The following is a 23,750-nucleotide window of genomic DNA, read 5'->3' as shown; positions in this document are numbered from 1 at the left end:
GAGTGCCGGTAACCGGATCAAATCAGGATCACTGCGGGAGCTCTGTGACTAGACGTCTGCTCACATGCCGCGCTGGCCACGCCCCCCCATGCCTGCAGGTTTAGGTATCATCTTGGTATCATTCTTTTCAGCCAGTGGTCGGCTTTCATGTAAAAGCAATCCTAGCGGCTAATTAGCCTCTAGACTGCTTTTACAAGCACTGGGAGGGAATGCCCCCCCCCCCACACACACACCATCTTCTGTGTTTTTCTCTGGCTCTCCTGTCTCAACAGGGAACCTGAGAATGCAGCCAGTGATTCAGACAGCTGACCATAGAGCTGATCAGAGACCAGAGTGGCTCCAAACATCTCTATGGCCTAAGAAACCGGAAGCTACGAGCATTTCATGACTTAGATTTCGCCGGATGTAAACAGCGCCATTGGGAAATTGGGAAAGCATTTTATCACACCGATCTTGGTGTGGTCAGATGCTTTGAGGGCAGAGGAGAGATCTAGGGTCTAATAGACCCCAATTTTTTCAAAAAAGAGTACCTGTCACTACCTATTGCTATCATAGGGGATATTTACATTCCCTGAGATAACAATAAAAATGATTTAAAAAATGAAAGGAACAGTTTAAAAATAAGATAAAAAAAGCAAAAAAATAATAAAGAAAAAAAAAAACACCCCTGTCCCCCCCTGCTCTTGTGCAAAGGCGAACGCAAGCGTCGGTCTGGCTTCAAATGTAAACAGCAATTGCACCATGCATGTGAGGTGTCACCGCGAACGTCAGATCGAGGGCAGTAATTTTAGCAGTAGACCTCATCTGTAAATCTAAAGTGGTAACCTGTAAAGGCTTTTAAAGGCTTTTAAAAATGTATTTAGTTTGTCGCCACTGCACGTTTGTGTGCAATTTTAAAGCATGTCATGTTTGGTATCCATGTACTCGGCCTAAGATCATCTTTTTTATTTCATCAAACATTTGGGCAATATAGTGTGTTTTAGTGCATTAAAATTTTAAAAAGTGTGTTTTTTCCCCAAAAAATGAAATGAAAAATCGCTGCGCAAATACAGTGTGAAAAAAAAAATGAAACACCCACCATTTTAATTTGTAGGGCATTTGCTTTAAAAAAATATATAATGTTTGGGGTTCAAAGTAATTTTCTTGCAAAAAAAAATAATTTTTTCATGTAAACAAAAAGTGTCAGAAAGGGCTTTGTCTTCAAGTGGTTAGAAAAGTGGGTGATGTGTGACATAAGCTTCTAAATGTTGTGCATAAAATGCCAGGACAGTTCAAAACCCCCCCAAATGACCCCATTTTGGAAAGTAGACACCCCAAGCTATTTGCTGAGAGGCATGTCGAGTCCATTGAATATTTTATATTGTGACACAAGTTGCGGGAAAGAGACAAATTTTTTTTTTTTTTTTTTTTTGCACAAAGTTGTCACTAAATGATATATTGCTCAAACATGCCATGGGAATATGTGAAATTACACCCCAAAATACATTCTGTTGCTTCTCCTGAGTATGGGGATACCACATGTGTGAGACTTTTTGGGAGCCTAGCCGTGTACGGGACCCCGAAAACCAAGCACTGCCTTCAGGCTTTCTAAGGGCGTAAATTTTTGATTTCACTCTTCACTGCCTGTCACAGTTTCGGAGGCCATGGAATGCCCAGGTGGCACAACCCCCCCCCCCCCCCAAATGACCCCATTTTGGAAAGTAGACACCCCAAGCTATTTACTGAGAGGTATAGTGAATATTTTGCAGACCTCACTTTTTGTCACAAAGTTTTGAAAATTGAAAAAAAAAAAAAAATTTTTTTCTTGTTTTTCTTCATTTTCAAAAACAAATGAGAGCTGTAAAATACTCACCATGCCTCTCAGCAAATAGCTTGGGGTGTCTACTTTCCAAAATGGGGTCATTTGGGGGGGGTTTTGTGCCACCTGGGCATTCCATGGCCTTCGAAACTGTGATAGGCAGTGAAGAGTGAAATCAAAAATTTACACCCTTAGAAATCCTGAAGGCGGTGATTGGTTTTCGGGGCCCCGTACGCAGCTAGGCTCCCAAAAAGTCCCACACATGTGGTGTCCCCGTACTCAGGAGAAGCAGCTAAATGTATTTTGGGGTGCAATTCCACATATGCCCATGGCCTGTGTGAGCAATATATCATTTAGTGACAACTTTGTGCAAAAAAAAAAAAAAATTGTCACTTTCCCGCAACTTGTGTCAAAATATAAAATATTCCATGGACTCAACATACCTCTCAGCAAATAGCTTGGGGTGTCTACTTTCCAAAATGGGGTCATTTGGGGGTGTTTTGTGCCATCTGGGCATTTTATGGCCTTCAAAACTGTGATAGGTAGTGAGGAGTGAAATCAAAAATTTACGCCCTTAGAAATCCTGAAGGCGGTGATTGGTTTTCGGGGCCCCGTACGTGGCTAGACTCCCAAAAAGTCCCACACATGTGGTATCCCCGTACTCAGGAGAAGCAGCTGAATGTATTTTGGGGTGCAATTCCACATATGCCAATGGCCTGTGTGAGCAATATATCATTTAGTGACAACTTTTTGTAATTTTTTTTTTTTTTTTTGTCATTATTCAATCACTTGGGACAAAAAAAAAAAAAATATTCAATGGGCTCAACATGCCTCTCAGCAATTTCCTAGGGGTGTCTACTTTCCAAAATGGGGTCATTTGGGGGGGTTTTGTACTGCCCTGCCATTTTAGCACCTCAAGAAATGACATACGCAGTCATAAACTAAAAGCTGTGTAAATTCCAGAAAATGTACCCTAGTTTGTAGACGCTATAACTTTTGCGCAAACCAATAAATATACGCTTATTGACATTTTTTTTACCAAAGATGTGGCCGAATACATTTTGGCCTAAATGTATGACTAAAATTGAGTTTATTGGATTTTTTTTATAACAAAAAGTAGAAAATATCATTTTTTTTCAAAATTTTCGGTCTTTTTCCGTTTATAGCGCAAAAAATAAAAACAGCAGAGGTGATCAAATACCATCAAAAGAAAGCTCTATTTGTGGGAAAAAAAGGACGCAAATTTTGTTTGGGTACAGCATTTCATGACCGCGCAATTAGCAGTTAAAGCGACGCAGTGCCAAATTGGAAAAAGTCCTCTGGTCCTTATGCAGCATAATGGTCCGAGGCTAAAGTGGTTAACGGCATGGTTGTTGAAACCTAGGTTCAAAACCTAGGTTTCAACAACCATGCCGTTAAGAGAAGTATGGGTTTGTTTTTGTTTTTTGCCCATTCATATTTACCTAGGTGGATGCAGCATCGGTCCAGGGGTGTCTCGAAGCCTGTGATTCTTGCCCAATGTAGTTTCTGACTTTTACTTCACTCAGGATATTGTTCTTTCATCACTTATTGCGCAGCCAGTTCACCAAAAGGAAATGTCTCTCCACTGTCTGGAAGTGGTTTGGGCTGTGTGAGCCTCTCAGCCACTGCCTAATTCAGGATGACTAATTCCCTTTGTCATCCTAAGTGTATCTGAAAGGGTGCATCAGCTTAGGCAGATCATCATCCATTCATATGGTCTCACTCTACTAGGTAAATGTTCAGACCTATTCTTATGCCAACTTCAGGCATAAGATCCTTTAGGCAGCTCTTTGAGCTGCTCTGTTCTTTTTTTTTTTCCTGGGCCTATTTCTTTGCAGTGTTGCGCACCTCTCACTTAGACTGCTTTTTAACTATTCATATGTTAAATACTTTCTGTGTCCTCCAGTGGACAAGAAAAACAAATATGATTTTTGCACTCGCTATAAAATCCTTATCTTGGTGGGACACAAGTCCCACCCCTCTGTGTTTATGATCATGCAGTACTAAATGCTTTACTACTAAACTGAGGCATGCTGGACTGACCTGCAGTTTTTGCCAGTGTCCAATCCTCCCCTGGGCAGGAGTATAACACAAAGATTAAAGACCTTCTTTTGATGGACTCCATGTAAAGGATTTTGCAGTGAGTAAAAAAAATCAAAATTTTTTCCACAGCAATCAAATTTCTTTTGTATTTCTGGTGCACAGTGAATAAAATCTGACTATTAGGCTGAAGTAACAAACATAGCTAGAGATGTAAAACAGTGAACCAGTACCTCGTTCACTGGCTGCCGTGAAAGCTCCTCGGATGGAGCCACCAACTCGCACTTCACCGTCAGGGAGGTCCTCCAACACCAACTCTGGTAGAGGGATGGGCTGACGATAGACCTGGAACTGAGGCTGATCATTGTGGGTCACTAAGCGTGTTAGGACCAAAACGCTCTCAAACAAGAAGACGTGAAGCCTCTAGAGTGAAAAGAACATGAGTAAATATAAACTTGTTGCTCCTGAATAAAAAATGACTACTTTTCACAATCCTGAAAAATGTTTCTGAAATTTTTACTCAGATTTTACAGGATATAGGCAAAGAAATAAAAGGCAGCGAACTGTAACTCAGATTTACAGGATGACACTTCAGCAAACAATAAAATCTGTCGGCTGTGCGTTTCTAAGGGCAGCATTGTGGCTACATAGTTAATAATTGAAAGTGTTGGGGTCTTTGGTTCAAATTCCAGCAGGGGCGGCCCATCAATTGAGGGTGCCCCTATCCAGCGCCCCCCCATCCATTCGACCCCTTGCTGGATACCGGGCGCATGAATTCCTATGACGGGGGTGTTTTTTTTGAAGCATGGCTTAGAGCCAGAGGCTCTAATAGGCTTCAAAATAAGGTGGGCTTGGGGTGCAGAGAGTGCGCTCACAGCCCACCCAGGTCTGTTAAAATAGCGAATGAATATTAGCTATTGTAACACTGATCCTCCTCCCAGCCAATCAGGAAGCGGGTCTGAGACCCGTCACCTGATTGGCTAAAAGGACAGGCTATCCTATTGGACACATAGGAGGAGGGGACAGCAGAAGCGAGGAGGAGTGGATACAGGGCCGCTGCACGAATGCCCACTGCCCGGATGCCCGCCACCTAGATGAGGTAAGTGCCAGACTGGCAGACAGCAGCTGGGTGGGGGTTTGAGGTATCCATCAACCGCCACTGAATTCCAGTAGGACATCCATCATGAGCATGGTGTTTTCATGTTCTCCCTGTGTCTGTACTAACACCCCCCCCCTTCACACAGCACACAGGAACAGAACCAAGGCTGTCAGTCACAAGCTGTGTGTGGAGCTCCCTCCCCTGTCACCTTTTTACCTCCTGGTGTCAGGAAAACTTGTCAGAAGTGACTGACTGCAGATAGCAGATGAACAAGGCAGCAGACAGAAAAGACACATAGTGCTCTAGATTGAGAGAAGCACACACAATTGAAAGATATGCTTTGTTCATATTTCATGTCAGCTTTACAACCACTTTAACAGCACCAGGCAGATGTGGGTTTCCACCCATTCCTCCTAATAGAAGACTGACAATCTTACTCACTTGGCCTTTGTTGTTCTTCAACTCTCCATGGCAATGCAGGATCCGAGAACGTGACACATCCTCTTCATTCTGATTCTCGTACAGATAGGACAACCGTTTCTTATAATATTCACACTCTGCCTCCCCAGCTTTGCTGTTTATCTGGCTTATCATAGTCTGAATGACATTCACCTAAACAGAGAATGGACAATTAACAATAATGCTCATAAGATTTCTCTTTAAAAGACATGAAGCACAGAAATATCTGCAGAGGTGGCATTGTTCAAGGGACATCAGTCATTAGCCTGCTGCTGGCATTTTTAAGGGCCAGTCTACTGAATATGAACTGCCTACTATTTTAGTAGGACTGACCTGCCAAGCTACCTGTGAGTCCCTGTGTCCCCAAATTCTCCCTTTGTTCACATTCAATAAAAAGGGGTCTTGCTTCTCCTTTGGGATTTTTAGTTTATTTTACATTATGGAGCAGGAGGAGTGAGACTGACAGATAGGGAATTGCGGAAATGGGAACTCCGGTGAGGAAATTTTGCCCCTAATAAGTGGTAGATTTAGCTTTTTTTTACAGTGATCTAGAGAATGTTACAGCCCCTATACAATATCCTGTAAAATCAGACACTAAGATGCCTACAGGTACAGTTGTGCTCATAAGTTTACATACCCTGGTAGAATTTATGATCTTTTGGCCATTTTTCAGAGAATATGAATGATAAACACAAAAACCTTTTTTTTTCACTCATGGTTAGTGTTTGGCTGAAGCCATTTATTATCAAACAACTGTGTTTACTCTTTTTAAATCATAACAACAACAGAAACTACCCAAATTACCCTGATCAAAATTTTACATACCCTGGTGATTTTGGCCTGATAACATGCACACAAGTTAACACAAAGGGGTTTAAATGGCTATTAAAGGTAACCATCCTCACCTGTGATCGGTTTGCTTGTAATTAGTGTGTGTATAAAAGGTCAATGAGTTTCTGGACTCCTGACAGACCCTTGCATCTTTCATCCAGTGCTGCACTGACGTTTCTGGATTCTGAGTCATGGGGAAAGGAAAATAATTGTCAAAGGATCTGCGGGAAAAGGTAGTTGAACTGTATAAAACAGGAAAGGGATATAAAAAGATATCCAAGGAATTGAGAATGCCAATCAGCAGTGTTCAAACTCTAATCAAGAAGTGGAAAATGTGGGCTTCTGTTGAAACCAAACCACGGTCAGGTAGACCACCTAAAATTTTAGCCACAACTGCCAAGAAAATTGTTCTGGATGCAAAGAAAAACCCACAAATAACTTCAGGTGAAATGCAGGACTCTCTGAAAACATGTTTGTATGGCTGTTTCAAGATGCACAATAAGGAGGCACTTGAAGAAAGATGGGCTGCATGGTCGAGTCGCCAGAAGAAAGTCATTACTAGACATGTGCATTCGTTTTCGTCCGAATGCATTTTCATCCAAATTTCAGGTATTTTCGTTATCGTTTTAACAAACAATAACGAAAGTGCAGAATCTGAAAAACGAAAGATCCGACATAAACAAATGCTTTATTTTCGTTTTTGTTGCTACAACAGTTCGATATAGATGGGAGATTCGACGTGATGATGACAATAACAATCTGTGACCATCGAACCTGTGGTCGAATGCTCCTAACCTTAACTCTATTAGTCCAAGATTATTCTACATAGAGAGAAAAGATAGATAAAAATAATGATGATGATGATGAATGTTATTGGCTGATTGTAACCAAAGAGGAGGAGCAGTAAAATAGCTAGAACTAAGTACACACGTACTTTGGCTTATGGTGTCTGTTGAAAGTTCTAAGGGGATTCGATGGAGCAGGTAAACTATATGGCGTTGTACAGTTTAGCTGCTCCGTCGAATCTTCTTCGAACATTCGACAGACACCATAAGCCTTCTGTGACAGATTCGACCTTAATTTGGATTTTCGGACAAATGCAATTTTTAACGAAAAACGAAATAAATAAAAACGAATTTCGGGAGTAACTAAATAAATTTATTTTTCGGACGAAAACGAAATTCCGAAATGAAATATTTCAGTGTGCACATGTCTAGTCATTACTATGTAAATTCCACAAAGTATGCCGCTTACAATAAACCAAACAGCATGGCACAAAGTCATTTGGATTGATGAGACCAAAATGGAGCTTTTTTTGGCCACAACCATAAACACTACATTTGGAGAGGAGTCAACAAGGCCTATGATGAAAGGTACACCATTCCTACTGTGCAACACGAATGTGGATCGCTGATGTTTTGGGGATGTGTTAGATACAAAGGCACAAGAAATTTGGTCAAAATTGATGGCAAGATGAATGCAGTATGTTATCAAAAAATACTGGAGGAACATTTGCATTCATCAGCCAGGAAGCTGCACATGGGACGTACTTGGACATTCCAACATAACAATGATCCAAAACACAAGGCCAAGTCCACCTGTCATTGGCTACAGCAGAATAAAGTGAAGGTTCTGGAGTGGCCATCTCAGTCTCCTGACCTCAATATCATTGAGCCACTCTGGGGAGATCTCAAACGTGCAGTTCATGCAAGACAGCCCAAGAATTTACAGGAACTGGAGGCTTTTTGCCAAGAGGAATGGGCAGCTTTACCATCTGAGAAGATAACGAGCCTCATCCACAAAAGACTTCAAGCTGTCATTGATGTTAAAGGGAAATACATGGTATTTGAACTGGGGTATGTCAACTTTTGATCAGTCATTTGGGTAGTTTGGGTAGTTTCTGTTGTCATTATGATTTAAAAAGAGTAAACACAGTTGATTGATAATAAATGGCTTCAGCCAAACACTAACCATGAGTGAAAGAAAAGTTTTTGTGTTATCATTCATTTATTCTCTGGCACAACTGTATATTTATTATTACACAGGGACACTTGGCTCTCAAGCACACTGCAATTGTGGCCTCGGCCTCTCTGACTTTGGATCTATGTCTCCTTTCAGAATCCCACTAATAAGAGATGTGTTATTGGCAGCTGAACCACTAACACTGGCTCGAGATACAGCGGAATGTGACTCAGAAAGTTTCAGCATTTTCCAAGGATTAGTGGCTCCCGGAGTGAAGAGAGCCCTAGTATCAATGAGAGTATCTGCAACACTGCATAGTGCCTCGGCCTGCTCTGTATGTTATTAAGGTTAGAGGTGTTGCAGTGATCAACAATTTCTTCATGCTAACTATTTATTATTATTATTATTATTATTATTATTATACAGGATTTATATAGCGCCAACAGTTTGCGCAGTGCTTTACAACATGAGGGCAGACAGTACACTTACAATACAAATCAATACAGGAGGGATCAGAGGGCCCGGCTCGTTAGAGCTGATTGAAAGTAGCGAGCAGTGCTGTGCTTTAGGGGTCAGCAGTGTGGCCTTTTATTGCAGGGGTCCTAGACCTAAACTCCATCATAACCCTGTCTGCATGGAGTTTGTATGTTCTTTTTGTGTTTGTGTATTTGCTCCTGTTCCTCAAAAATGTGCTAGAAGATAAATGACTATGGTCAGAGCAGTAGATTTTAAGCTGTTTTGGGGCTTTGTAGATAGTTCTGTATATTCTATATAGCTCTCCAAAATCTTGAAACATCCCTGGAAATAAATGATGGGGCACTTCTATGTGCATTACTCACAGCCTGACTTAAGGGTCCATGGTCTGGGTGATCCACCATTGTGTGCTTCAATATCTCCTTCAGCAGAAGTGGGTATTTCACCAATCGGCTTCGGGGCAGGTCAAGGAAGCTCCACACATCTAGTTTACGGCTAAAAGCCGATTCCTGGCACAGCTGTAGGAAGTTGTGCACGGCCTGGCCTCTCCTCTTGTGGTCCAGCAGAGTCTTGGCAGACACTTGATTGCAGCAGTATGTCTTGTAGGACTGGAGATGAGGAATCTGCAGAGAATTTTTTAATTATTTAACGGAACAAAATAGTAATAGTGACCTGTGTTAAAGGAGTAATGAGAGCAATGCAGAGGCTGCCATTGTTAACTATTTTCATAGCAGACTCTTCAAGCGGTTGTATAGTGTAATTATTTATTTTTTTAAATTAAAATAATAAACATGTTATACTTATCTGCACAGAGCAGCCCCAAACCTCCTCTTCTGGGGTCTCCCATCGGTGCCCTCTGCTTTAGTTCTTCTGTGTCTGCCACCATAGCAAGCCACTTTCTATGGGGACACAAGTGTGGGCGTGCTCCCGAGCCCTATGTATGTCCATAGACACACAGCGTGGTGCGGCTCACCCCAGCTCCTTCCTCACAGGATTTGACCGACAGCTGCAGGAGCCATTGGCTTCTGCTGCTGCCTCTGTGCCCTATGAGGAGAGGAACAACGACCAGCACCATTGCAGACAGGCACAGCGCTGGAGTGACATAGGACTCAAGTAAGTCTACAGGTAGGTAGGCGATACAACTGCTTAGACATTTTTTACCCTAATGCAAGGAATGCATTCAAGTGGTTGTAAACCCCAACATATACCCAGTGAAGTGATCGTCCTCAGGTGATACTTCTACATAAGTTGTACCTGACTATCTGCAGTTTTCTCTTCTCTACAGCCATTTAAAATCTAGAATTTAAAAAGCTTATCTAAGCTGTCAGAAAAAAAATGGGCGGAGAGCTGAAATTACACTCTGCAGAGCTCAGGGAGGAGAGCTCTGACAGCAGATTGGAGGGAAGGGACACACCCACTTTCACACAGCAACAGAGCTGAGGCTGTCAATCAGCTAGAACTACAAAATAAAACAGTGCACCGCTACCAAAATCTAATCAGTATACATTTACATACATATATCAATATATCTCACCCTCCAACTCCCATTATACTCGGAGACATTCGCCTATTGTAGAAGCCAAGTCACAGGGCGCAACGCGTCTAGGAGGGAGGAGCCTGGCCCGTGCTGCCATCTTTGCACAGTAGGCGGCTAATGTGATTTTACAAGTGCATTGTTATTTTAATTTTGTAAGTGTATTTTTATTGTGGGGTCATTTGAATAAATATTTAAAATGGCAAGCACTATGTATCCGCCTTTCTATTCCAAATTTGAGACATGAGTATATTGGAAGTTGGAGGGCCAGAACATCATGGATCTGAGGAGGAGTGAGGAGGAGCATGTTTAAATGTAAGCAGGTTTTTCACCTGGTGTGTAGAGGTGCACGAATCACTGGATGAAGGAAGTAATTAGAAGATCACTGTTTTTGTGGTGAGTGTTGGACTTTTATTTAATTTCATTATGGCTAAAGTTTGTTGGGTGATCCACCCTGAAGGGCGACCTGTGATCTTCAGCGGGTTGCTGCTCCTAAGAAGAAAATCTTCTTTGTCCCCGGCTGTTGTGTGGACAGGCTAAGGATGTCTTTGTAAGGGGACCGATGTTCTGAAGTACGGTCCCTTGCACTAAGGCCTGGCTTCTTGTTCCCTGAAATGCAGCTGTGCCTTTTTGTCCACAGAAGTTGTCCCTGAAGAAGAAGGGAAACTGCTGGGAAAAGAGGATTTTTATAACAGCTTACCTGTAAAATCCTTTTGAAGTACATCATGGGACACAGAGCCATAGTAATTACTATGTGGGTTATAGACCACCTTCAGGTGATGGACACTGGCACACCCCAAGACAGGAAGTCCACTCCCTATATAATCCCTCCCACTACTGGGAGTACCTCAGTTTTTGTAGCAAAGCAATACACGTGTATACCAGAAAGAAGGGAGGGACCTCTGTGTCACGTGAGGTACTTCAAAGAAAAGGATTTTACAGGTAAGCTGTTATAAAAATCCTATATTCTTAATCGTACATCACGGGACACAGAGCCATAGTAATTACTATGTGGGATGTCCCAGAGCAATGCCAACTGAAGGGAGGAAGACAACAAAATTAGGGCACCATGAAATTAGAGGACTTATACTGCAGCCTGCAGCACACTGCGCCCAAAGGCAATATCCTCATGACTTTTTACATCTACCTGATAGAATCTGGTAAATGTATGGACTGAAGACCAAGTTGCAGCCTTGCAGATTTGAGCCATGGAGGCCTGGTGATGCACTGCCCACGAAGCACTAACAGCCCTTGTGGAGTGCGCTTTTTTGAGCTTGAAGGAGTCCCTCTTGAGCCTTTTTTTGGGGTGTTTCTACTCCCCCTTCTGACTATAGCCCGATGAACAAATGCAGAGGTACTACCAGAAGAAATCGCATCAACTGACTGAGCAAATAGTCCAGCAACTGCCGCTGCTATTTAACACTCAGCTTGATGCTTTTAGTAAATGTGTTAAGGGAATGCCTTGACACATTTATAGTCCACCCAGAGGGAAATCGATGGACTGGAAGTGTTTAGTTAGATTATGCTATAATAGAAGGGTCAATTCTCACTATGCATGTGAATAATGGACTAAACCATATGTATGGACTGTCTCTAGTGTGGTCACTAGGTGGCGTGAGTGATGCCGACCTGAGTGAACTTTATTCACATTATGTGCTAGATCTAAGTTTGTTGATAAATGGGAAGAAGGTGGCATTCTTTATGAAGGATGGGATCTGCTTCTAAAGATGTAAATAATGTAATATTCTATAGGGTGTATTTACACTGCTATGCTGTCTTCGGCTGAAGACAATTGAAAACCATTCAATCATGTATGTATATATATTGCACTGTGTTACCATAGAATAGGATGCCTTTGCATTGCTGTTTACTTTCTTTCAGGTGTTGCTGAGTTGGCGCTTCTTCCTTGGCTAAGGAGAGACAGGGATCTAACTGGACAACAACCCTAATCCTTTTCTATACCTTGTTATTACTGTATATATTGGATAGATAGTTAGGAAGCAATACCATTGCTCTTGTTTACTTTTAAAAATTGAACATAACTATTTTTGATATTTCCTTGTCATATGTGATCTACTATCTCATATGTCTAACACCATGTTTATTTTATGTGGTACGCCATATACAGTTATACACGGTTACTTGTTATTCCTTCCCTGTTCTCCCCACCCATCCCAGTTTTTACCAGGACATTCGCTCTCAGGCTTGAGGACTGAAAATTTACTTTTTCTTCAAACTCCGAGACGTAGTTTTTTGGGCAGGGGGAGGATGTAGCACCCTGTAGTTTAGGCAGGGAGCTCCTCCCAAATTTACTTGCCAGGGGTAGTCATCCTGGTTTACTGATAGAGATCTATTGATTTCACCCTAAGTTTGGCCTTGTTGCACTTTTCTCTGCTACCACTAGGTGGCCGGGTACTAGATATGAGAAGGGCAACTCAAGTTCAGGTTATGGGTATGTGGGGTATCTCAGCCAATGGGAAGGGGTTTTCTTGAATCCCTTGGCCTGCTGGGAGAACCTATATATTCTAGGGAGTCAGGTGATCTATGTTCTGTGCCAGCTGGACGGTTGTCTGGGTGGACATGTGTAGTGCGCCCAGGCTGCTGGGCTGGAGACTGGGCCTATCCCGGGGCTCCTGGCTGCTAGGCTGTCTGCAGGCCTATCCAGAAGCAAGAGAGCAGAGCAGGGTTGGGATTGCGGCTTGCAGTCCAACCAAAAGTGACGGTTCTGCCGGCCAGAGAACCTGTCGTGGTTGGAGGTAGAGGGGAAGCTGTCGCCAGTAAAGGACTATCCGTCTTATTACCAGGGACCACAGTGAGTAACTGAAGCAAGTACTGGAGCAGCATTCTCACCTGACGGGGACAGTAAAAAATTGGGAAACTTCAGTGGGAATCAAGCCAGGGACCCAGCCAGTGGAGGGGATGCTTGCAGAGCAGCCTTGTGTGTCAAGCTAGGGAGCAAGCAGGCCAGCGTGGGTGAAGCTGGAGAGGTATCTAGAGTGCCAAGCTAGGGACCCAGCAGAGAAGCGGAGGGGATGCTTGAGGAAGATACCACCGTGAAGATTTGAGGAGCTCAAGGGACTCAGTGCCAGTGAATTAGTGGGTCTAGTGAGAGACCGGGAGCTCAGTGTATGGAAGAACTACAAGGAGAAGTTGTAGTGAAGGTGAAAGAACTGTTACGCTTTGTGTTAGGAACTGTTAAAGACAGCATTCCTGCACGTGCAGATGTGGCTTCTTGCTGGAGGCCTTTCCCTGCACGGCTGTCCTCCTATTGAAGTCTCGGCATCTGCTAATTGAACTTGCAACTACCTAAGGTTGTCCTGGCCCTAACCCTCTCTCCCCCCAAAATTACAAAAAGGACTGTTAAGAGAAATAAAACCTCTTTTACATCCAAGAAGTGTCTGGCGCTCAATGACATTCACCATCTTTGCACCCACTATGCCTAACAACCCATTACATACAGAAGGATGTCAGCTGTCTCTGGCCCCAGAGGTCCTCATTTGTTCGTATTTCATGTCTGAGGTTTACAACCACTTTAAGGTAAAAAAATAAATAAATAAAGATGCCTTGCTTTTAGAACCACTTTTTAGTATTTTTAACCACTAATCCAGAACAAGCATGAAACCATTGAGTCAGAATGCCTGATTGCTATTCTTGTTTCAGCCCAGTCCCTTTAGGAGACAATAGCAGCAGCTGGATTGCCAGGACAGGAAGTCATCTTTGTGAGTCTTAGGAAATACCCCTCATATATACAAATTCAGTGAACGTTTGACATATTCAGTAGTGAGTTTATATTAAATGCTATTTTTTGGTGGCCAATGTGATATTTCTGTGTAGGGTTTAGAGTATATATTGGAGTAGGGGTGTCAACTCAAATTCATTGCGGGCTGCATTAGCATTACGGTTGCGTGTCGTGTAACACTATATACAGAGTGCAGAGTTCAGGAGTACGCAGTGTACAAAGTGCAGGGTTGAGGAGTGTGCTACATACAGAGTGCAGGGTTCAGCTCTCTTTCATAGGCTGTCCACATCTCACTTCCAAACCTTCTCCTCCTTTGACCTCCGCACTACTCCCCCCCACCTCTGCACACATCTCCCTCCACAGCCCTCATCTCTTCTCACCCCCCCCCAAGCCAAATAGCTCCTTCGCATCTCACCTACCCGGCACGGCTCTAGTACCTCCCGTCACTTGCAGAGAGATCATTGATCAGCATCTGTCCCCGCCATGAATAGCCGTAAGTGCATGCAGGGCAGGCATGGATCTGTGAAAGCTGCAGGCTGCCGAGAAAAGTTGTTTTTTGTAAACACAGAAAGCTTCTGTGTCTACAAGTAAAAGTGGTGAGAGGAGGGCGAGAGCCGGGAGTGGTGGAACTTAGTTCCGCCATATTCTGGATGAAAAGACCCCTGGGTGAACGGGCCACATGAAAGGCCTAGCAGGCTGGATTGGGCCCGCGGGCCTTGTGTTTGATGCATGTATATTGAAGGATTGCAGTTACCTATAACTGGATTTAATTATTCAACCCAACAGTGATATCTCAGTTAAAAATGGAGTCTAGGGGGCTGAGTCACCCATCAGCGATTTGTATCTCCTAGCAGCACTATTGGCTAGATTGCCCTACCATAGTTCTATACCCCCCCCCCCCACACACACACACACATGTCTCATTAGTTCTCATCCTAAGAGATATAAGAATCGGTTACATGCTTTAAGTCTCTATTTCCACAAAAATGAATTACTACTTCTAGGTGAACTGTTTTCTGGCCAATGTTAAAATCTGATTGTACAATTTTTGTAATTTTTCCTTTAGATCATATGTCAAATGAGGGCCGTTCAATCTATATCCAACCAGGCAGGCCTGTTGCATTACTTAGATAATGGTAAAGTGTGGCCAGATTAACATTACTAGCTGCTTCTTGTAACTGCCTCCCCTTATCCAAACTGCAGGTTAGGAATCGGATCCTTAAAATTTTGGATTACAAAGACAGGTACCTGGAATGCCTTGTTCAATGCAACTCAAATTATTCTATCATTATTATCATATTCGACATTTGAAAGACATATTAAGAATTTGCTTTAAAATAGTGTTTGTTAATTGTCAGTGTAACTATCACACAGTGAAGGGCTGGAAACCTGATTGGTGCAGCATCACCAGGCTGAGATTCTGCTCACCCATTCCAGCATTGCTGGCCCCACTAGATTCACTGTTCCATCCTCACGGCGTAACTTCAGCAGGCGGTCTAGGAGATCTGGAATAAAAGGAGAGGTTTTCTCATAGATAATTTCTCGTAGTGAATAGAAAAATCATGCAGCTTCACAGAGAATATTTCAATTCCATTAACCTTCATCTCTATGAGAAGTTAACTTTATCCATCCAAATAGACAAAGTAGATCTACACCCAATTACTAAAATCTAATGTAAGCTTCAGCATTTGAACATAATTAACGAATGTTGAAACTGTAGCTTTGATTAACAAAATAGAAGGTTCTTGTTTAGGTACTTCCTGTTATGGGGTGACAAATATCCCAAGCTTTGAACATCTCATGGAGCACTGTTCAATCCATCATCCGAAAATGGAAAGAGTATGGCACAACTGCAAACCTGCCATAACATGGCCGTCCACCTAAAATGAAAGGCCGGGCAAGCAGAGCATTAATCAGAGAAGCAGCCAAGAGGCCCATGGTAACGTTGGAGGAGCTGCAGAGATCCACAGTTTAGGTGGGAGAATCTGTCTATATGACAACTATTAGTCGTATACTCCACAAATCTGGCCTTTATGGAAGAGTGGCAAGAAGAAAGCCATTGTTAAAAGAAAGCCAAAAGAAGTTCTGTTTGCAGTTTGGGAGAAGCCATGTGGGGGACACAGCAAACATGTGGAAGAAGGTGCTCTGGTCAGATGAGACCAAACTTGAACTCTTTGGCCTAAAAGCAAAACGCTTTGTGGTGGAAAACTAACACTGCCCATCACCGTGAACACACCATCCCCACCGTGAAACATGGTGGTGGCAGCATCATGTTGTGGGGATGCTTTTCTTCAGCAGGGACAGGGAAGCTGGTCAGAGTTGATGGGAAGATAGATGGAGCCAAAGACAGGGCAATCTTAGAAGAAAACCTGCTAGAGTCTGCAAAAGACTGCAGGACAATGACCCTAAACGTACAGCCAGCGCTACACTGGAATGGTTTAGATCAAAGCATATTCATGTCTTAGAATGGCCCAGACCTAAATCCAATTGAGAATCTGTGGCAAGACTTGAAAATTACTATTCACAGATGCTCTCCATCCAATCTGACAGAGCTTGAGCTATTTTTCAAAGAAGAATGGGCAGAAATTTCACTCTCTAGATGTGCAAAGCTGGTAGACATATACCAAAAAAGCCTTGCAGCTGTAATTTCACCAAAAGGTGGTTCTACACCTCATTTTCCTTCCACTTCACAATTATGTGCCACTTTGTGTTGGTCTATCACATAAAATCGCAATAAAATACATTTACGTTTTTTCGTTTTTCAAGATTTATGAATACTTTTTCAAGGCACTGTATCCAGTGTCACTTTAATTTTGCTCTGTATGGTGGTATCTTCCAGAGATTGTTATTCTCTATGTAGTAACAGTATATAATACATTAATAAACATTCAAGAGACAGCAGAGGTGATCTCCATGACAATCTGCTGAAATTTTGTTGGCATGCTATAAATTTATACCTAAACCTAACTAATGACACCAACTTGCATTTCCTCCAGTGTCCAAATGCACAACCACCAGTACTGTATATCCAATAACTATCTCACCTTGGTGCAATGCGGGCAGGGAGTCCAGGATGCCGAATATCTGGTTCAGCTCTTCCTCACTCATGATCGCCAGTTTTAGCATGGGCTCATAGTAGTTCTAGAAGAACAATTCAACAAGGAATGGTGAGCAGGTTCTACACTGCAGAAACGGGAAGGGGGGGGGGGGGCTTTACAGAGGGGTCAACAGTACCAACATATACCAAAGAAACTCCATATCTAACTTGTGGATGGTGGAACTAATTCTAGGCAAGTTAAACCAGCAAAAGATTTATATAAAAACCCGGGGCCAAACTGGAGGCCCTTTAGTACTTGCTGTGCATCCCTTGGCTCCCAGCAGTCAGTAGCGGAAGCACCAATTTAAATGTGTAAGGGTGCTGTGATAGCAGTATCTCTTTAAGAGGTGTTTATTTAAGATTCCGCATAAACATACAAAAAGAGAACTATTACAAAAGTAGAAAAAGAGTATAGGTAACATCCACAGATACATTACCCAAGGGTAACAAAATTAGTACAGGTTATGGGGACTACACAGACCCCGATATAAAATATGAGGCAGTACAGGATCATATTACAACCGAAACACACACATATTCGCACTCATGCACATAACAGTGCTCTCTAGCAGTCTCATGTAACATCCTGAGTCCTGCTGCATGCCTCCAGTCTCCAACCACACCTGAAGCGTACAGTCATGGCCAAAAATATTGCCAACCCTACATTTCTGTCATATAATGCACCACTTCGCCCAGAAAATTGTTACAAATGTTCAGGCATTCTCATGGTTATTTTTTTTGTTTGTATTAGTATGACACAAAACAAGTGGAGAAACAAAAAGAAAAAACTGACACATTCTACGCAAAACTCCAAAAATGGACTGGACAAAATTTATTGTCACCTTCTCAAAATTGTAAAAAATAATTGCATTCCAAGTTTATGATGCTCCTGTAATTTGTAATTAAATTCAACTGTATCAATTAACAGGTGCTGACAATATAGAAATCACACCGGCAACCAGTTAAAATGGTGGAAAATTGACTCAACATTTCTGTTGTGTGTCTCTGTGTGCCATGTGGAGCATGGAGAAGAGAAAGAGCAGCAAAGAATTGAGGATTTGAGAACAAAAATTGTGGAAAAGCATGGACAATCTCAAGGTTACAAATCCATATCCAGAGATCTTAATGTTCCTGTGTCTACTGTGCGCAACATTGTAAAGAAGTTTACAGCCTAGGGCACTGTAGCTAATCTCCCTGGACGTGGATGAAAGAGAAAAATTGATCAAAGATTGCAACAAAGTATTGTTTCAAATGGTGGATAAAGAACCTAAATCAACTTCCAGAAAATTCAAGCTGGCATTCAGGCACAGGGTACAACTGTGTAAGCTCATACTATACGTCGCCATCTGAATGAAAAGGAACGCTATGGCAGGAGACCCAGGTGGACCCCACTGCTGACACATAAACATAAAAAAGCCAGATTGGAATTTACCCGAGGAAGTCAAAATCCTTTTGGAGGAATGTGCTGTAGACAGACAAAACAAAATTACAGCTTTTATCATTCTAATGTTTTCAGAAAAATAAATGAGGCCTTTAAAGACAAGAATACAGTCAAACATGTCGGAGGTTCACTGATGTTTTGGGGTTGCTTTGCTGCTTCAGGCACTGGATATCTTGACTGTGTGCATGGCATTATGAAATCTGAAGACTACCAAAGAATTCTGGGGTGCAATGTAGGGCCCAGTGACAGAAAGTTGGGTCTCCGTCAGAGGTCATGGGTCTTACAGCAGGACAAGGACCAAAGCACATGTCAAAAAGCACCCATAAATGGTTTAAGACAAAGCACTGGAGAGTACTGAACTGGTCAGCAATGAGTCCAGATCTAAATCCCATAGAGCACATGTGGAGAGGTCTCAAAACAGCGGTTGGGAACAGGAACCCTTCCAATCTGAGAGACCTGGAGCAGTTGGCGAAAGAAGAGTGGTCCAAAATTCCAGTAGAGGGGTGTAAGAAACTCATTGATGGTTACAGGAAGCAATTAATTTCATTTATTTTTTCCAAGAGGTGTGCTACCAAATATTAAATTGAGGGTGCCAATAATTTTGTCCAGTCCATTTTTGGAGTTTTGTGTGAAATGTGTCAGATTTGGCTTTTTGTTTCTCCACTTTTTTGTGTCATACCAATACAAACAAAAGAAATACACATGAGAATTCCTAAACATTTGTAATTGCAACAATATTCTGGGCGAAGTGGTGCATTATCTGACAGAAATGCAGGGGTGTCAATATTTTTGGCCATGACTCTATCTAGACTCTTCTCTAGCATTACATACAGAGCGGTGATGTCGGTGGCCATTAGTTGAGGTCATCTATATCTCATAAGAGGATAATTACCAATTTAAATGGTCGGCAACACCCAACACGACAACTTTAGAGTTCATTAGATGCTGAAGCATTAGACTCAGCCCCGCCAAACATTTTTTGACTTAATTCTACATGGAACAAAAATCACTTTTGCCAAGTTTTAATTGCTTTCTGTGGCTCTGTTATAGAGATATCTCCTGACTTCCTATGGTGTCAGTGGGATAGCAAAGTAGGGACCCACAGTAAGCAATTCTTGTTCTGTCACTGGGACAAGAAGTGATGGGAAAATTTGTTCAATGCAGACACAGTAAGGAAAAAAATACAAATGTTTTAATTCTGGAGTTTCATTTATTTTTACTGTATATTACAGAGAAATTTAAAGTTATATATTATGAATTAAATTACGAATTAAATTACATAGAAAGCAAGAGGAGGATTGGAAACACACAGGAGTGCAATTGGAGTTTCACAATCTTAAATCTTTTTTTTAAAACTGTTGTTCTTGCAGGTTTTTTACCTTCTTGACCAGGTTGAGGTCTTCTATCAACATGTGCTCCCCCTGCATCAGCTCGAAGATCACCTGTGTAAGAATTATATTTGTCATATATACAACAGAGTGAATAGAGATCATGCATTACACAGAAGAAACCCTGGGACCTACTTATATTGCATGTGATGTACAGAACCTGAGGCTGGTGCATTTTTATTCTCCATCAAAAACACATGAAAGTATCTAATTTGGAAAGAAAAGAAAAAGTTTCCGCGCAAAGGAATAAGTACTGACTCAAGGGTTGGAATTGGTTAAAGGAACTGCTGCCTCTACCAATTACTACTACTAGGTGGAGTAAATGAAAAGTGAAAGGAAATCAAAGTAGATGTGGCGCTGTTCTATTAATAGCAGATACTTAGTTGGTGGTTTAAAAAGAAGTGAACCTACTTCTTTTAGTGGAAAAAAAACATGGGAGAAAGAAGAATAAATCACAGCATTGGTGTTGGTAAGTGCTGGCAGTAAACATCAATTAGGTGTAAAACAAAAAAAAATGTAGATCACTCAGTTACAAAATTTAGTGTGTAGTTCTTTTGTATGATGTGAGAACCCAGTGTATACAAACCCAAACATATATGTATATAAAATAAACATAAATAAAAGTGAAATGTAGTGTTCCGATAAAGTTAAAATACTATACAAAAATACTGTGCATACTAAAACAATCTGAAGTGTATATTACTGGAAAAATTGCAGGCAGATTCCCTGTACATACAATTCTACAACAATGTAAGGTAATTAACTCCACAGAAACTGCAAAATTTGCATTGCATACAACACTAGATATCTTTGTTTAACTGTCCTGGTGTATCTTGGTGCTACTGCAAGTAAAGGTACCTGCCAGCTGAATAGCAGCGGAAAAAAGTGCTCATAAATGCACAACATTTGCAAAAACAAAAGATGGTAGGTGCTGAAGTAAAGTGAATAATATTGCTATACATTCGATTTGAATTCATTCCTTAGCCTAACCACCATCTGGGTGGAAGATGGGCAGTACCTTGCAACTAACTATACTTTTCCTGACGGCTCAATGTCAGCACAGCTGGGTATAGGCTCTGCCCCCCCCCCATGCCTCCAGGACTTAATTCATATAAATTTGAGCCCACCTACAGCCTCTGCGTTCTTCTTTTTTCCTCCTATGCGCAGGACCTAGGTGTGCTCCTCTACCTGGCTGGTCTAAATGGTTGGCTGTCTGTCCATGTGTGGATTAGACTGGACGCAGTCCCTGGTGTCTCGGCGAAATGACCCATAACCCAGGGAGCCCCGCTGCTGGTTCTCAGGGCGGCTTTTGTCAGAACTAACAGCCTTGTCTGGGGTCCACTCTCCTGAAATAGCGAGATTTCCCTCGCAAAACGCTTTGAGATTTGTAGCACAGTTGTTTCAGATTGATGGTGAACTATGAACTACTTAGGTTCTATGGAAAGGTTTCTTTATTGATCCTAGTTGAATATTACGTACTGATGTTCATTCAATTCTTGCATTATGTGTTGTTTTTAAATGTATGTTAATACATTTTTCATATATTTTTTATATACTACATTTGAGGAGTGACTCATTTTAATTATTAGGATGTTTAAGAGATGTCTGAACAAAACCTCTTTAAAGTGGAGTTCCACTCAAAAGTGGAACTTCCGCTTATCTGAATCCTCCCCCCCTCCGGTGCCACATTTGGCACCTTTCGGGGAGAAAGGGGGGAGCGGGTACCTGCTTTTGACAGGTACCCTGTCCCCACTTCTGTCGGACCTCGCCGCGGCGAGGTACATCACAAGTTCAGCCCCCTCCTCCTTCCCCAGCTGACGGGCCAGAAAAAGAGCGCAGCGCACTTCACTTATGCACAGTAGGGACCCGGCTGTGAAAGCGCAAGGCTGCACTGCCGGGTTCCCTTACCGTCAATGGCGGCGCAGCACCCAACAGCCGATTAAAACAACAGATATCCGCGCTTAGGAAAATAGAGAACTGCAGCCTCCCTAATGGGGAACACCACCTAGGTGGAGTCCAGAAATAATTAAACTCTAGTAAAGGGGAAGTAGCGCTGTTCAAAAAAAATATATAATAAAAACAAAACCTATGTTTAGATTCATATGCAAAAAATTAATTATAATCTACTAATGTGGGTATTGCCAATACTCCCTATAAAGTGAATAGTGGTTCAATCAAAAATAAATAAAACAAAGGTAAGTGTAACATTCAACACATATTTGGAGCAAAGGTATAAAAAATAATTTCCCATATAATACATCAACGCACACAGAAAATAGTATAAAAAGTAAAGTGACAAGTGCTATTTCCTACATGATTCAGTCCCAAAATATGTATATATATGTGTATATAAGGGGGTGAGGCGCTCTGGTGAGTGCAGTCACAGGAGGGGGATGCGGATGGAAGAGAGGAGCACTAAAGAGTCACCTTGATTTTTCTTGTGCGCGGATTACTGTTCACAGACATTTATTTAATATATTTTTTGGGACCTGTTTTTATTGTGTTTTTTTTAACATGGAAATTTGTGTGTATTTATATACACATATATATACATTTTTTGGGACTGAATCACGTAGGAAATAGCACTTGTCACTTTACTTTTTATACTATTTTCTGTGTGCGTTGATGTATTATATGGGAAATTATTTTTTATACCTTTGCTCCAAATATGTGTTGAATGTTACACTTACCTTTGTTTTATTTATTTCTGATTGAAGCACTATTCACTTTATAGGGAGTATTGGCAATACCCACATTAGTAGATTATAATTTATTTTTTTCATATGAATTTACACATAGGTTTTATTTTTATTATATATATATTTTTTTTTGAACAGCGCCACTTCCCCTTTACTAGAGTTTAATTAAACCAACAGCCGATGTAAACATTGGCTGGGGTGCCGACATCGCTGGACTCCAGGACAGATAAGTGTCCTGATATTAAAAGTCAGCAACTACAGTATGTGTAGCTGCTGACTTTTAATTTTTAAAGGGGGGGGGGGGGGGGCGAACACCGCTTTAAAGTGATTGTAAACAAAAACATTATCAAATACCCTTTTCTCCCCTTTATCTATAAGTGATCACATTCCCTCTGTTCTCATCTGCATAAGGGCTGGGGAAAGAAGCAGTACACTGAGCTTCCCAGTGAATGGCTGTGCAAGGGGGGGTTGTCAGGACAAGCCTAATCATTTTAGGAAAGCAGCCTGAGTTCCCAGCATAGCAAGAGAAATGACCACGATGTGTTCTCCTGCTTAGTGTGGTCAGTTCTTAATAGGAAATCAGAGGAGCAGGAACACAAGGGATTTCACACATGGAAAGCCATACAAAGTAAAGAGGATACTTTTTCATACAAGTAGTATATGGTACAACAAGCACATATCAGGAATGTGAAATGTTGGGTTTACATATTCTTTAAGGCCACAGAGGGAGACAGAAAGGATAGATTGGCTCTGGAAGAATCAATAAAGGTTAGAAAAAGATCATAGTTGACTGGGCACATCACATTTTAGTTTAGGATAACTGTACTCTTTAATAAACCACAAAGAAGAAACTGGCATTTGTAACAGTATTCATGGTATGGTTGGACCTCACCTCCTGACGTTTAATCTCCCGGGTGGACAGCTCCTCCCGTGCACTGTCATAGGTCTCACTCCACAACTTGCTGCTCCTCTTCTTAGCGGATGCTGAATCTCGGCTCCGTGTACGTGGGTAGAAGCTAAAAAGCCGGTTGTCATTGCAGCAACCTATAGAACGCTGCAGAGATTGGAATCTGTTAGTCAACATTTTGCTTTAGGTTTAGAGTCCCCCCAATTGCTTGAGCCCAAAAGCAGCTGCAACATCACTAAAGGCTTTGTGAAAATCTGGCTC

At 41.8% G+C, this 23,750-nt stretch overlaps 1 protein-coding gene across 2 annotated transcripts in view; it reads right to left on the bottom strand.

Moving 5' to 3' along the window:
• LOC141108290 (rho guanine nucleotide exchange factor 3-like) overlaps positions 1-23,750 on the bottom strand; it is a 60,965-nt gene that overhangs the window by 18,303 nt on the left and 18,912 nt on the right. Inside the window, exons 5-11 of one of the 2 annotated variants that reach the window (XM_073599773.1) lie at positions 23,475-23,636; positions 19,875-19,937; positions 17,002-17,098; positions 15,386-15,462; positions 9,050-9,307; positions 5,400-5,570; positions 4,093-4,282 (exon numbers count right to left, since the gene is read on the bottom strand). In XM_073599773.1, the coding sequence (XP_073455874.1) occupies positions 4,093-4,282; positions 5,400-5,570; positions 9,050-9,307; positions 15,386-15,462; positions 17,002-17,098; positions 19,875-19,937; positions 23,475-23,636 (1,018 nt within the window). The remainder of the gene's footprint in view (positions 1-4,092; positions 4,283-5,399; positions 5,571-9,049; positions 9,308-15,385; positions 15,463-17,001; positions 17,099-19,874; positions 19,938-23,474; positions 23,637-23,750) is intronic. The other variant, XM_073599774.1, reaches the window with a different exon arrangement.

The sequence above is a fragment of the Aquarana catesbeiana genome, linkage group LG09 (assembly GCF_042186555.1).
Source record: "Aquarana catesbeiana isolate 2022-GZ linkage group LG09, ASM4218655v1, whole genome shotgun sequence".
In the NCBI taxonomy this organism is placed as follows: Eukaryota; Metazoa; Chordata; class Amphibia; order Anura; family Ranidae; genus Aquarana; species Aquarana catesbeiana.
The sequence above is the reverse complement of the archived record's forward strand: the minus strand, read 5'-3'. Positions and strand labels throughout refer to the sequence as shown.